The sequence below is a fragment of the Glandiceps talaboti genome, chromosome 13, assembly GCF_964340395.1.
Source record: "Glandiceps talaboti chromosome 13, keGlaTala1.1, whole genome shotgun sequence".
NCBI classification, from domain to species: domain Eukaryota; kingdom Metazoa; phylum Hemichordata; class Enteropneusta; family Spengelidae; genus Glandiceps; species Glandiceps talaboti.
In genome coordinates, this window is record NC_135561.1 from 18,432,389 (window position 1) to 18,448,725 (window position 16,337).

The 16,337-nt window shown below is 35.2% G+C and overlaps 1 protein-coding gene across 1 annotated transcript in view; it reads right to left on the reverse strand.

The window, feature by feature from the left end:
* The window catches only part of LOC144444491 (uncharacterized), a 36,768-nt gene that overhangs the window by 10,349 nt on the left and 10,082 nt on the right, over positions 1 to 16,337 (reverse strand). Inside the window, exons 3-8 of the mRNA XM_078133921.1 lie at positions 12,506 to 13,823; positions 8,093 to 8,213; positions 4,886 to 5,141; positions 3,551 to 3,712; positions 2,839 to 3,028; positions 1,658 to 1,895 (exon numbers count right to left, since the gene is read on the reverse strand). Coding sequence (XP_077990047.1) covers positions 1,658 to 1,895; positions 2,839 to 3,028; positions 3,551 to 3,712; positions 4,886 to 5,141; positions 8,093 to 8,213; positions 12,506 to 13,823 — 2,285 coding nt within the window. The remainder of the gene's footprint in view (positions 1 to 1,657; positions 1,896 to 2,838; positions 3,029 to 3,550; positions 3,713 to 4,885; positions 5,142 to 8,092; positions 8,214 to 12,505; positions 13,824 to 16,337) is intronic.

Here is a 16,337-nt window from a genome sequence, read left to right on the forward strand (position 1 = left end):
CCTGGACTATTATTTTTTCGATAGATCAATATTATCAATAACAATATATTCACTGACAATTGTCCAAATACCAATAATTAGACATTATACATGTCAATTTGAGGTCTATTTTATCTATAAGTAGTCTACAGTGTTCTCCGCAGAGGGTTTTAGCGTATCGGGCCCGATATCCTTTAATTTTCGCCGATACGCTATCAGTTGTCCCGATACGCTATAAGATTGTATAGGGTTCGGTAAATATTGTTCACCTGTCAATCGGTCAGCTGACGCCTTTGTTGTTTCACAACGTTTGTATTGATCCTTCACAAGTTCACACATAAGCAGCAAGTCTAATTAATTCAAATGACTATTCAACCCTCTACCATTGCCAGACAGATTTCATTGAAGTTTGCCGTCAGTATTGTTTTCGATAGGAATAAAATGCGTAAACCCGCGCTAATGGTAGTGTGATCGATTCACACTACGGTACAACAGTTTTCGGTAAATCAGAGGCAAAACCGGCCCATCCGTAACGTCGGTTCGACCGTAGAAGCATGTCGGAACTGCCAGATTTTGACAACTATAAAAACAAACGATGTCGTGCCATTTTGCTATAAAGTATAAAAGTTCGACAAACGCATAAAGTTGACATTCAATGAGTTCGAGTGACAGACACTAACAGTGATAACACCGAGTATGTCTCAACCCAAGAGCATGTGCATTCTTCAATGTCGTGAAAAGAGTTGAACAGACTAATGTACCTTTCGATAAAGTGGCGATGTTATCTCCGATTATCAGTTTCATGTTCAATTTTACCCTGAAAACACGTTTAGTTTGTAGTTTGACATTGTATACTGATACATCGTACAACTACGATGAAAGCATGGATTTTCCAAAATGGCGGCCATGACGTCACAAACTATCGCGAGTTTTTGAAGTCCTCCATAGGGAAGTATAGTAAGTCTCGTGTATCACGATATTTCGGACTAAGACGATGTCTGCCGGTAGCTGTACACAAACTTTTCGTGTTTCGAAAGTCTAATTTATCTGTGGACATTAAGATTTAAATAATTTCAGCTTTCCTAACAATAATAATCAATAACACTGCTTTATGAGTTTCTTATTGGCGCTAATATTTTGAAGTAAGAAATTGGCCTTCAACTTTCCTTTGGCCACATGTACATGTACTACTTGTTTGATATTATGATGTACTTTGATTTTTCGGGAATATAATTATATGTAAATTGATGCTAATTTATGCTAATGAGCCGATATCCTATCAACAAATCCTGGGGAGAACACTGAGTCTAGTAATAAGTTGAAATCGTGAGTCATTGAGGGGCTGATTTTTGGGTGTGGACCTAAAAATCAATTTGATTGGATATATTACATCATACATATACTATGTCTACTGCAAAACAAATATGTTTACCGACTTGTGATTCAATACTGTTCAGGTGTACAATATTATGACTTAGTCATTATATCTAACAAAATTTTTAAAAAAATTTCCAGTTGCAGCTAGTGCAGCGTTAACATGCATTCATGACATCATATCTTACAAAACACCATCACAAACTAAAAGTTGCGACATGAACAGATGTAATAATTTGGTGTACATCTACGTAAAACTTGCAGTCTAAAGTATCAAATACTCCATTACTACTAATTAACTTACCTATTAACCAGTAAATCTTTCAACATCTTTCTAACATTAAGTCTGACAGTCTGTGTGTCTTGTTGGGGTGTTTGAGATGAAGGGGCTTTAGACTGACTTGATCTCCTGTCTTTTTTGTCTTTCCCTCTATCTTTACTTTTGTCTTTATCTCTTGATGCCCTATCCCTTTCCCGTTCTCTTTTCTCTCTTTCCTTTTCCATCTCCATCTTCTCCCGCTGTGCCTTCTCCAAATCTTTAGCTGTATCAAAACAGATATATAGAATCAAATACGATACATAGAATCAAATACTGGCAAACGGTTGCAGTGAAAATTGTTGTCATTAGACAGCCAACATACCACAGCATGAGTTTTACATCACATTTAATGAAGAAATGGTAGTACACCTAACCAACACTTGTTGGGATTACAGATCATAGTCTGCTACAACAAAAGAAATGTGCATGGATAAAAAAATAAGACTGCAGATACACAAGAAAGACAGACAGACAGACAGACAGACAGACAGACAGGTAAATAGTCAAGCAGAAGCACCAAACAAATTTTGATAACCAGTCTAACTAAGCATTATCCAATGTAGACATGACAAGAAATGGGATATGAACAACAGAGAAATATCATGGATGAAGAAATCGCTGTTGACACTAAGAACAATAGTCTAAGGCAAAAGCCATTTTCTATAGGCTGTCTTGTCATTTTCCATTTTTGTTCAATAACAAGACTAGTGATAAGATCTGATCAAACCAAAGAAATGTCTGAGGCTAATAAATAGCTGCACACAAACATGCAGACAGATAGACAGATCTCGACAGATAGACAGGCAGAGGTAGACACACAGACAGAGACATGTAGACTGACAGACAGACAGACAGACAGACAGAGACAGAGACAGACAGACAGACAGGCAGGCAGACACAAACATGCAGGCAGAGGCAGACAGACAGACAAACAAACAAACATGTAGACAGACAGACAGACAGAGAGACTGACCAACCAATGGACTAAACCTATCGCTGCAGCCAATCTTGACATTGCCATGGTAGGACGTTGCCAAAGAACAAAAATATGCACAGCTAAACAAGGAAAGTAGAAAGGATGCAATCATATAATACTATCTCTTTGCATGGCATGGCCCATTAAGACTAGATCATACTGCACAATACAAGATATATGAAAGACTTACTTGCATGAGATACTTTATCATAGCCATGTGTACCAGGTCTGAGTACTTCAAATGTTGGGTGTTTTATAATCCACTCTTCCAGGTTTGTAACCGTTGGTGCTGATAGCCCAGCTAACACTCTCCCAGTGTGTCTTTCTATCACGGCTACGGTATCACTGTCTTTCAACTTTGTATCTAGCTGTCTCCCACCCTGTAACAGATTGACCAAGACACAAAATGGGAGCAAACATACCGTGATGATTACAAATCAGTGAAAAGTCTTGACAGCAAATTTGGATGAAAATTCAACATTACAGATATGGCATATGACAACAATGACAATCCTACAAGGTTATTTCTCCTTATCCATCATGATAATCAGATATTAAGAATTCGCCATAGTTTTCTTTGCTCAGCCAAGGAAAACATGAGTTACATAAGGGGCCTTGTGACTATGAGTCAAAAACAAAAAAAGTGACAAGTCACCAGTACCTTTTGGCTGAATGAATAACAATTTGGGACATTAATGTAATTATACCCCTTCTCAAGCATAACTTATGAAAAACTGAAAAAACAGTGACTTTGAGTGTTTTGATTCATATTTTGAAAACTACAGAACCAATGATATAGATTATGTTGTCATGATGAAAAATGATCAGGATATAAACTTCATATTTTCTGTTCAGACACCTTCAACTTGGCTTTCACATGGTATAATACACATGACACTTACCCTACTATCCTTTCTAATTCCAAACGTCTTCTCTCGTTCTCTCTCTATGATCTTCAAAGCCACCCTGACATGTATACCAATACATTCGTTGCTACAGAACACAGAATTCGAGCTGGCCTGCTTGTTACACAGTGATCCGACACACTGTTGTTGTGGTACAGGCTGTTATAACAATAGAGAAATAGAAATACAATGAGAAAGTAAGGGACGATTGCACAATATCACACAAGCTCAATACACGAACTTTGTTCTTTTAGGCCAAAACTCCCTCCTCCCCTTCCCCTAACAGACGTTCACAAGTGCGACGGCACATTTATATATGATGTAAACAATGATGGAAATTGTAGTGGTCACATCACTACGATCGATGTTGTGTGAAAACACAGTAAACACATTAAAATACAAGCGGAAACCCAGCACTGTATATCACATTAACAGAAAATTTCAATTAACGTATCAACATCTCAATAATAAATACAGAACCTGTTATCATTCAAGGTGTGAAAGTTTTCTAAATTTGGTTAGAAGTTCAAAAAATGAAGTGAAGCAATCACATTGAAGCTAGACCCCCTTCCCCTATAATTGAAAAAAAAGTTCATTTATTTAGATTGTGTGACATCATATTATCGTCTCTAAGGAATGCAATATTTTTATTTCTTTGTACACAAAAATTTACAAGTTTGGAAAAACAGGATTTGCCGAGATTAATGAATTTACATTTGAATACACGTACATGAATTAATTACCGATAATTTGTAAATTGATGATAAAAGACACAGAAGCAAACGAGATGATTTTGACTCCCTCTGATCCTAAGTCACTTGTACATTTCTAATCGAACCACATTTTTGACCGACAGCCTGGATATACCTATTCATCTTGTTGTTGAAAATGTTTGAAATTTTTGGGAAATTACTGGAACTTTTCAGTATCCTAATGAGATGAATGGATGGAATAATAATAACAGTGCCTTTGGCATCATGCACAACTGGTATTGAAATCTAAGCTGTTATTTTATAAAGAAGGTATTCCTTTTAGTTTTGAAGTGTGAATAAACTTATTCTACATATTAATTCTTCCAGTATTATTTTATAAAGAAGGTATTCCTTTTAGTTTTGAAGTGTGAATAAACTTATTCTACATATTAATTCTTCCAGTATTATTTTATAAAGAAGGTATTCCTTTTAGTTTTGAAGTGTGAATAAACTTATTCTACATATTAATTCTTCCAGTATAATTGTTTCATCAACAGCTCTTCTTCATCTCCACCTATATCTATTGAACCAAAGTTTAGTTGTGTTAAAAAAATACATAAGTTTAAATACAATATTTTACCTTTTTGAAAAACCTTATTTTCTTTTTCTTGTCAGGTGTGTCTGATTTTTCTGCTGACTGTTCGTCAGATTTCTTGGGACCTGGCTGGGGAGGGTTTGTAGCCTTAGAGTCTTTCTCTTTCTTCTTGTCTTTGTCCACACACACTGTACACTTGTACAGGGAACCAGTACGTTCCATCTCTTTGCCTTGTCTCTTGGTTACACCGACACACTTACCATGGTACCACTCATTACAGCTATCACACGATATCATGAATCTAGTATATAAATAACAGTAAGTTAGGTATTCATAACAATACACCTGTGTATAAATAACAGTAAGTTAGGTAGTCTGAATACACCTGCGTACAAATAACAGTAAGTTAGGTAGTCCGAACAAAACACTTGTGTGTGTACAAATAACTTAGGTAGTCATAACAAAACAACTATGTCTACAAACAACTAAGTTAGGTAGTCGTGTAGTACAGTACACACAACAAGTAAGTTAGGTAGTCATAACAATACACTTGTGTAGTAAGGCTTTTTCACACATATTTTGAACATTATCAATACATTTGGCACATTCCAATTATATTTTTTTCTCTCACATGAACACATACTAGACAGTTTGCACATATCAAGTAGGCCTTTTACACATAGGCAACAGACATTTTGCATACAATGTATTCCCAAATTATCAACATCTTAAAAAAGTACTAATCGACATTTTGCATATTGCCAAATTATAGACATTTTGCATATTGCCAAATTATAGACATTTTGCATATTTCAAGAAGGCCTTTTACACATGGGAATCAGAAAAATCATAAGACAGATTGTATTTTGCCAACATTACGTATTTTCAAATTACAGCCATTTCTACACAATACCAATAATACATCTGCATATTGCCAATACATGCTTTTTCATATTGAGCATTTTGCAAATTACCCATTGAAGGTTTGTGCTCTGCAAACTGGTGTTTCAAACATTGCAAGTGTAGAAATAATTTTTTCAACACAATGCGAGAGGTGCAAACTGGTATTTCATACATTGTCAGTGTAGTACATATAGTAATTGTGTCACCACAATGCTAGAGGTTCAAGCTAGTGTTTCATACACATTGCCAGTATATTAGTAATTATTTCAACACAAAATGCTAGCGGTGTAAACTGGTATTTCATACATTGTCAGTGTATTAGTAATTATTTCAACACAAAATGCTAACGGTGTAAACTTTGCAAAATCAAGTGATATTTCCATCCAAACCAACATGCAAGATAATTGTTCATTTGCACACATTTCACACGTCTTGTAAAACTTTCTATGATTACAAATACAAAACATCATTTTGGTCTTCTGAGTTCTTTTTAGAAGCACATCAGTTAAACCAGAATCACTCAGAATACAGAGAGGAAATCTTTGCAGACAGGCACATGTAGATGAGTTGTATGTACAGCACATTTAAGATCAGCTTTAACAATTCAACCATGAATTTTTGTGCTTTCCATAATAATTGCTTTGTTTATCACTACAAGTTAAACTAAATATCGCCAAATAATACACACAACATAAAGGTTTTATCTTTGACTCCTAGTAATAAAGTCGTATGTCGATCACATTTTCCTCAGTTGAATGACGAGAAATTTGGAGTTCTAGTAGATAATTGTAACCCATAGGTGAACTGTTAATTTTTGATGAGTAGTGTTACTGTGGGTACAATTTACCAGGGTTCACCACCAAAATTATCGTTTTATTCTATAGGAAACTATGCCAGTTTTACTGTATTTCCCTCTCTCTGTTACCAGGGTTGCCAACCTTAGCAAAACCACTGATGAGTGACAGTGATATTAGGATGCTGTATATACAAAGTGTCAAATTATAAGTATGAGATTTTTGATAGTCATGTAACCATGGTAATTACAGTGCTTCCAATGGATGTATCAATGATGAAGTACTGTAATATATTGATACATTACTGAACTTGCCCTGATGCATTGATGTAGATTTAGCCATACTAGTAGTCAAAACATTGCCTACTCAGTGACAAAGATGAATAGCAGTTTACTTGGATAACACTGTCAAACAGGCATGCAATATTCATTGTTGCAAATAAACCCTGTCTATTGGATGATATCATGACAGGTAGACATACGAAGTGAACAACACCACAAACCTTGCTAATTGTCGGAGGCACCAAATTTGAAATTTGTTATGATTGAAGTTATTAGTGATGACGTGCACAACTGCGACACATCGTTGATCAGATCAAATTACCTGTAAATTTTGTACATAGACCTACATTGGTATTGTATCTATAGGTTACAGTAGTTTATTGGGAGTACTGTAAAAGAAGGTGAAAGTATGGCATTGGCATAAATAATTACAGCTGATCTTAAATGTGTAGTATTTCCACATTGCTCACCTGTTTCTGCAGTTCAAAACCATGGTTTAAGGGGATGAAGATGTGATGAGATTGAATAACAGAGAGAGAAAGACAGAGAGAAAGACAGATAGATGAAAAGATAAGAAATGGTGTGACAATCTTCTGACATAAATGCAATGAGTAGCTGAGTTACCAACTCCTTTCAAGACACTCATTGCTATGAGTGGCCCTGTATTGTTGTATGTGAAGGACTATACTAGAACTCAGGTAAGTAACAATAATTTTTATATACATCTAAGGGATGATTGCACAATGTCACACAAGCTCAATAAACAAACTTTGATCGTTTAGGGGGAAGGGAGTCTGGCATCAATGTGATTGCTGAACTTCATTTTCATACTTCTGACCAAATTTTGATAACAGGTTCTGTATTTACTACTGAGATGTTGATAAGTTGATTAAAATGTACTTCTAATGTGACATACAGTGCTGGGTTTCCAGTTAGTATTTTAATATGTTTACCATCGTGTTGTCATCATAATGGTGTGACTGCTAATGGTTTACATCATATATAAACGTGTCAATGTCACACTTGTGAATATCAATTTAGGGGGAGGGTTTTTTGTCCTAAATGAACAAAGTTCGTTTATTGACCTTGTGCAACATTGTGGGATCGTCCCTAACCAAAATAAATTTGATAACTGTGATGATCTGATGACAAATTGGACATGATCTGAAGTGTACTGCCAGGATTATTTGGGTATTGGTTAACTACAATCCTCACTAGTTTCATTTGTAATACTACACTTGGTTAAAAAATATCAATGTCTCAGTACAGCTTACCTGTTGTCATGGGGTTGTTTACAAATACACCACAGTTTGTCTGGGTCATCTTCACTACACCAGTCACTGTCGTTCTCGTCATCAACGTAGGTCAAGGAGTCTTCGGTGTCATCATCTTCACCTATTGGCAAAAATTAAAGTACATTATTTTGAAAAAATTTAAGAAAGAAACTGTATGAATTTTAATATCCTAGGTTTATTGTAATTAGTGTAATGTGTTTGTCTGTATTTTAGCTAAAAACTTATTTTAGTTTTATGAAGCAGAAGCAAGTATTTACACTAAAATAAATTAGTGTAACGACAGAATCATTTTCACTGGTGAAGTTTGAGAAACTACGAGTATTAAATAAAGTTAGATTTATCTAGTTAGGCATGAAGCATATGATCAACAGAGTAACCTGTATACTGACTGTAGTGACTTGTCTGCCAGTTAGGCAAGATAATTCCTTGTTTTGAATTTTGTTTTTGTTGCTAAATTTTGTTGTTGTTGCTATTAGTATTATGTTATGTTTTTACATGTCACTGTAATAAACATACTACAAGTACTACTACAAGTAGGACGGAAGGGTATGCTGTGACGGGGCATTCTCACACATTGGTCAACCGAGGAGGCAGGTCAGGGTGAGCATGACGTATCTATACTGAGTATACTACTAGTAGTACTATGGTATACTATCATCAAAATTTGTCCCCAGCATTAATTATGGAGCCTTCAAGACCCAAGAAATGTTCAGAGGTGACCCAATCCCGTCAAAATCAGCAAAAGTAGCAACACATGTAGCATTTTAAAATGGGTAGTACGCTGACATCTCACTCATGTTTTCAGCATGATCTTGTCTTGAGTTTGTGTAATATGAATTTTAGTGTTTGCTTCAGGTTTAAACATCCGAACAAAAAAAGCCAAAAAAAAAACAGAAGTAACCCCCCCCCCCCCCCCCCTCAAAATCACAACAAACACTACAATTATTGCAGCGAGTTGATTCAATGAAAATGAAGATGGTCATTAAGGAAACAATTTGTCATCTAAAGTGTGTCTAGATTGTCAAGGGCATAAACCATACCACATACACTCAGTGTCAAATATTTAGTACATACATGTACGTCCATAATACAAGCACTTTTGGTCAAAAGACATGTTGGCCTCTTTTCTGCTCTGTAAAGTCTTACTGCACTGTACATTTTTTGGCATATTGAGCTCCCACGGGAATTAGCCATGGTTTGCATAACAATAACATACTATGTAAATTTACTGTTTTTGCATATTGAGTTCCTAACAGAAGTATCAGTAATTTGCATAACACTGAAACAAGTATATTTGCAAATTCTAAACTTTTGCTTATTGTACTGCAACCAAAACCAATTTGCATAACAATAAATGGGGACAATTATGCAAATGTAAATATGGCTTTTTTGGGGGGAGGGACAATGATAAAATGGCCATGCAAGACAAGCTTTGAAATGAACAGTTCCTTCAGCCACTGTAATTCACAACAACAAAATGAACAGTATGTAGAAATAACAGCGTGAATAAATTTCACGGCAATGTTTTATGAGAACTGATAAAAACAGTATGAGAGAAAATTGATTATAACAATCAACAACTACTCCAAGAAATTCTGTGCAAGAATTAATCAGTACTTTATTATAAAATCTCCACTACTGACTGTCACTTTTTTTTTAAAATGACTGGATTACATTTTATTTTCATGGTTTTTAGACTATAGCAAATAATGTTTACATTCAGCTAGTGGGTGAATTATTTTGGTAAATGAATTGGTTACATACAAGACTATATTTGTGTTGTATTTCTTGTCATGAAATTGGTATTTTCGTGGCCAAATGTCAGCTAGTGAAAGAGTTATTTTGTTAAGAGCATGCCAAGGGTTGTATGAACACTCAATAAATTAATACGCATCTATGTCACAACAATGTGTGTCTACATCATTGGTTCTGCTGTGTTCAAAATTTGAGTCAAAACGTTCAAATTACCGTTGTTTCCCCCAATATTTCTTTGATATTACTGGTGCTGGTATAATCATGTTATTCTCAAATATTTTTCGTCATACAACATAAACAGAAATGAAAACAGGCAAAATAATTCTGAGTAGTAGAGAGGTAGTTTTAGCTAATGAGGTGGATTGAACTGTTTCATTAGGTATATGATTCAATGGGACAAAATGAAGTTCCTGGATGATTTAGGATCAATGTGTCACTCTTGGAGTGTGAAGACTGAGTATACATTTGTTTACAGATAATATGTATATGTATACATACTTCCTGATATACTAGATGTTATCAGGGCAAAAGCTACTCTGGATTATTTTTGGAACAATTTTACACCAGTTTTGAGACAGCCTGTTTTCATTTCTGTTAATATTGTAACGTATACAAATACTCAATGACATATCTATGACACTACGACCTACTACATGCAACCACGGTGAAATATAAACCAACTTTCAACACTTTCTATTACATGTACAAGAATGAAATTGGGGCTGTAACCTGTTTTTAATGATTTTCAGATGGTATCATTTTTAAAGCTACACTTGCTGTAACTTGAGTATTATTTTCGATCAGACAACCAACAAATATATTCACTGAAAATTGTTAAAGTACCAATAATTAGACACTGTAAGTGTTAATTAGAGGTATATTTTATCCATCAGAAGTACATTTACAATTTGAAATTGTGATTACATTGGGGTGCTGATTTTTGAGTGATGACCCAAAATCAATTTGATTGTGGTATATTTATGTGTCCAGCTGTACAAACACATTTACTAACATATGATTCAATACTTTGAAAGATGTATGGTATTAGGGTAATCATTATGTCTAACAAAACAGTTTCAAAAAATAGTTTTTGTTGCAGCTTGGGCAGTTTTAATACACACCAATTCCACAATGTAGTAGATGACCTCCTGTAAATAGACAGGGTCACAACACTCTTTGACAAACAAAACTTTCTCATATTTCAGATTTTTTTTTTTTTTTTTAAACTTGACCTAAAATTTTCCTGGCAAGATATATTTTCAAGCTAACTATCAATATTTGACAAAATATTGAAATGAAAATGCTTTCAAAAAATGTACAAAAATAATACATATCCGATGATTTGTTGACAAATTAAATACAACATGAAATTCAAAAATCACATGTTTTGCAGAAATAATCACCCAATGACAGATGAAATTCAAATTTTTTTAGCACGTAAATATTGCATGCAATATTCAGAAAATGTCAATACACAAAGCTATGCTTGCAAAGATAATGACCTTACAGGGGTCTACAATGATAAAAATCCACCCACAAATACACATTTTACCCTGTTATTCCACAACAAAGGTTTAACTAACGTTTGAACTGGTGACCTACCTTTTCCAAGACGGCTACATGGAGGGCTTTTATGTGTACACAACTCACACTACACTGAGTGACTGCATGTATGGACTCCCAACCCATCTCATTATAATAATATCCCATAATACCACAGCTGCTGCCATGCCCTTTCACCCCTAATTTACATATCTACATTCAGCTTGCAAGAGCATGGAGACACCTGTTTCTCTTCTTTTACACATAAATGCTAGTATTTGTTCATGTATGTATTTTTCTTTTTAAAGTTCTTGTTTTAAAATGCTGTTTTTGTGTGTATTTTTTTGTCTAAGGGATTGTTGTAAGCGTTTTTTCATTCTTTTTTCCCTGAAATAAAGTTTAATACTACTAATAATAATAAAGCTGTATGTTCAACTCATATTCATAAGGCCTGCAAATGAACTGTTCACCTATTTTACCAACATTTGTACTTTTTGACAGAAATAGTCATATATCTTTTATCACATCATGTGACTTTAGTTTCTCGAGGTCACCAGAATGATAAAACAGAAATACAACAATTGGAGTTATTTATTACGTGCATTATTATTATTATAACTATATTTCTTTTTATTACAGAAATATTTGTTTATTGCTATTTCAAAAATTATCATCACTATTAGAATACTGTCTGTGTAAAAATTATATTCATTTCAAATTTTGATTTGTCATTTTTTTAGTGTCAAGCATTATTTTTTCCAAAATGTATTTTCAATAAATTAAAAATATATCTCTCAAACATGGCTGTATAGAACATCACAAGCACTTGTACAAATACCCAGAGAACACCACACTTGCATTCATACATGTATATCATTGGGTTCTGTCATTATTACACCACCAATTGTATCTATAATGGCAGAAGATGATTTTCATGTCATCCACTATCAACCCTATGATCAACCGACGTCACGACAAACATACACAACACTTCTCAGTTTACTTGTATTCTAATACATTTAACATGTTGAAATTTCCTCAAACTATATGAAATGGGAATATGATTTGAAATAAACTGTTGCCATGGAAACTTACCTTTCTGAGTCTTCATCTTTTCATTATTCACTCCAGTTTGTTCACTATCATCAGCGTGTGAGTCATGTGTTTCTGGTTTTATTGATTTTACAATAGTGTCAGGAGTGAAAAGTATTGGTTCGTCTGAAACAGAAGAAAGTCGTCTCCTCTCATGTTTACCATGTTCGTCAGAACTTGAATGTTTCCTCTCTTGTTTGCCCTGTTCATCAGAGGCCGAGTGCTTCCTGTCATGTTTATTAGGTTCAGTCTGTTCTCGCTGTCTGTGTGTATCATGTTCATGTTTCACATGTTCCCTCTGTCTTTCATGTTCTTTATGTTTAACATAAGTGTGATGACTAGGTCTAGTGCCTTTGTTGTCATGACTATGTTGTCCTCTGTCATGACTATGTTGACGTTCTAGGTGAGATCTCTCACCTTCACTACGTCGTCTTTCTTGCATATGTCCTTGTTTTTGATCATGTCTGTCACTGTCACTTGTTCGTCTGTATTTGTGCTGAGTCTCCCCTACTTTCTGTCTGTCTTTATTGTCAACTTTTCCTTCAGGAATATTTTCTACTTTCCTGGTTTTCAATCTCCGCATCTCCTCTTGAACTTGTTTCAAGGATTTTCCTTCCTGCTCATCCTCAGTTTCTTTGGATTGTCTTTCTCGTTTTGTTCTTTCCTCTCCTCTGCCCTGACGCAAACTTCTTGATCCCCTCTGCATTTCAACATTATCGTTGCCAGGGTTACCCCTTCCTCCTCTACTTGATCGCCGTGGCGATGGTGGTGTGTTTCGCCGCAATTCTAAACTCTCCTCTTTTTGATTCCGACCACTGCTTCTAAGTTCCCGTTTATCGCTTTCTGGCCTCAAATTTGCAGTTTTAACATTTCTCCGCTGGTATACTTGATTAGTACTTCTAGTGGCAGCTCGTGTACTACTCCGCATACTACGTACATTTTCCCTATCAGCCCTACTGTCTATTTCATCACCGTAATTGACGTAATTATGATCCTTCATAACGTTATCTATACTTCCTTCCTGGAGGAAAGCGCCCGTGGCTACATCGCCGAACGGATTACTCGTATTCAGACTCTCCCCTGAACTGTCAAATACGCTTGGCACCAATGGAACATCATGTCCCAACAGAAAGTCGGTTGAAGTCTCATGTAGTGAACCACCACTTAGCATTGGATTGTCATCTGTAAGCATGTTTTTGATTGGATCGCTACAATCGAACTGTCGGGACTGATCTGAGTTGAGAACCTCGATTTGTTTGAGTGGATCATCAGCAAGGAGACACTCCGTGGTATCATCAAGGTAGGAATGACTTTCCTTTTGCTGTATCAGTAAAGAAATAAATTCAATATTAACAGTTTTTATCAAAAGCCATCAGGTGTAATTTGGACACTTCAATTTTTTCTTTAGTTGAATATCTTCAATCAGGAGAACACTCAGGTAGCACATTTTGGGCATGATACTTGAACTCAATGTAGAATGAAATCTCTCTTTTTAGGTCGTTAGCAAACTTTGTGGGACAAAGGACAACCTTACATTTTTGAAAATGATTTTATTATGATAGTAATCATAAAGTACTTAGTTACTGGGGACAGCTGTTTACAAGATATGCTATTAGCATCTCACAAAACTCACATAATTTGCTGAAATCTTCGAATCTTATTCTTTTCCAATTTCACTACTTTGTGTTGTATTCTGATTTTTAGCAAATTTCCTACTTTTACAAAATTAATTTGTGACTTAAAACTGTAAAGTGGTCAATGGCTGGGCAAGGTCATGTGTTTAACCCATTCAGTACTGAAAACTTTGCCGCCAAAATTATTTGAACAAAATTCTTGTTTTTATGTAAGTTTTTGGCATATATCAGCTTCATTTTAGACTGGAATTAAAGAAATGTTATTTCGTAATGAAGTAATATTATTATAACTATGAAAATGTTCATATAAATTGGGTCCCAAAATTATTTAAAACTCGTCTCCAGTCATGAAAGGGTTAAGAGCTCAAGTATTCTAAAACTGCAATTTAAAGACAAGGGTCAAGGCAGAAATACTTTCACAAAATTTGTGCATATGAGATTAGCTTGAGGTGCAAACAGTATATTTTATATTACCAGTAAGGGGCACGTGTCATCGCACTTGTGTAAAAATAACAGGTTGTTTTTTTTGAGCACTGAAGCAATTATGGCTGTGGTTGTCCAATTTATCTAAACAATACCCCCTCTTAAGAAATGACTTTATAAAGTTACCACAGTTTTCATTGCATTTTTTTCAAGAATGTGTAATGTTGTTTCCAAGACAGTTTACCACTAACTTTTATTGTGAATGGAATTATGAAGTAGTTAATAGTATTTATGCAAAGTATGTATACCATATTAGAGTCACACTTCCCGCCTAAATGGTGCCACTTTGTCGCAGCCAATGGGTCTTTTGTCCCCACTATCTTGTCACCTTGGCAGAACACTGGATATCACAGGTAAAACACACAATGTTCAATATCATCAAGACAAGACTGTACAACAATGAACCCACTTGACAACATAATACTACTATGGAAAACATGCTATCGCCAAACTAAGATAGACACAAACTAAAACTCCTGTTCTTGTGTATAGTACATTATACAAGTGGCCCACTTGATAGGGGTGCCTTGGTTTTGTGCATATAATCACCAGGGGTGAACAAATCCAATGGTCCTGGGTCCGGGACTAGCGATTTTTTTTGGCGAACCACACAAATTTTACCTTGTCTGGTCCGTTGGACCAGTACCTTACTGTTAATATAATAACTATGCTAAAAAGTCGTCTGAATATACAGATTCATAGGTAAGATTTAATGTTTCACATTAAAGGGATCTTGGACCACTAATTCTTTCAGCAGGACCACTAGATTTTTTAGGGCACTGGTCCGGGGACCACCAGTTCACAAAATGATTTGTTCACCCCTGATCACCCAGTAATCAAGATAAACACTAAATGGGGGGGGGGGGGGGGGAGAGGTTGTAACTTGTATATACAGTCATTTGAGAAATATTCATCATCAGAGATGCCTTCCTATATTAATAATATTCATGACTTTCCATATATAGGGATTAGGCTGAGTGCAATATCTGTTGATAGCTTGTATGAACATGTCACAATAATAGTTTTAGTTTGTGCTGGACTGTGTTTGCCTGCTAATATATTCAAGCTAGGGAGTTACGGGTAGGAGTAAGCTGGGATAGGAATAGAGTTAGACCCCCTAGTATAGTGGTATAGACTTGATTTGTCTTGACTTCAATGGTTTGACACTGCTCTACATGTGTCCCTCACCATTGTATCTACTAGTCTAAGATAAAAATAACATTTTCAATTTCACATTTCAATAAATTATGCATTGCACTCTGTACAACATATCTCATTTTACTTATAGTATGCAATGGTACATCTAAAGCTAAAATGGGCAATATACAAGAAAAATACAATCTGCTGGTACTGTGGAAAGGACACTACTTCAGTTACAGCCAGGAAAATTTCATTGTCTGGTTTCAATTGTAAATACTATTCAAAATTAGGTATGCTTCAGTTGCTGGTAGTTATTTTTTTATTGAGTTTTTGTGTCACTTAATAAAAAATTATGATTTTAAACTGCATGTTCATAACAAAACTTATGAACAGCAAAAAAAACTAGTTATGAGGCAGTTATTGGAACTATACAAATGTTGACAGACTTAGAGTTGTGAAATATCTCTCTCTCTCTCTGTCTGTCTGTCTTTGGGTATCTGTCTGTATATATCTCTCCTCTCTGTCAGTCTGTCTGTCTGTCTTTGTCTATCTGTCTCTGTTTGCCTGTCTGTCTATCT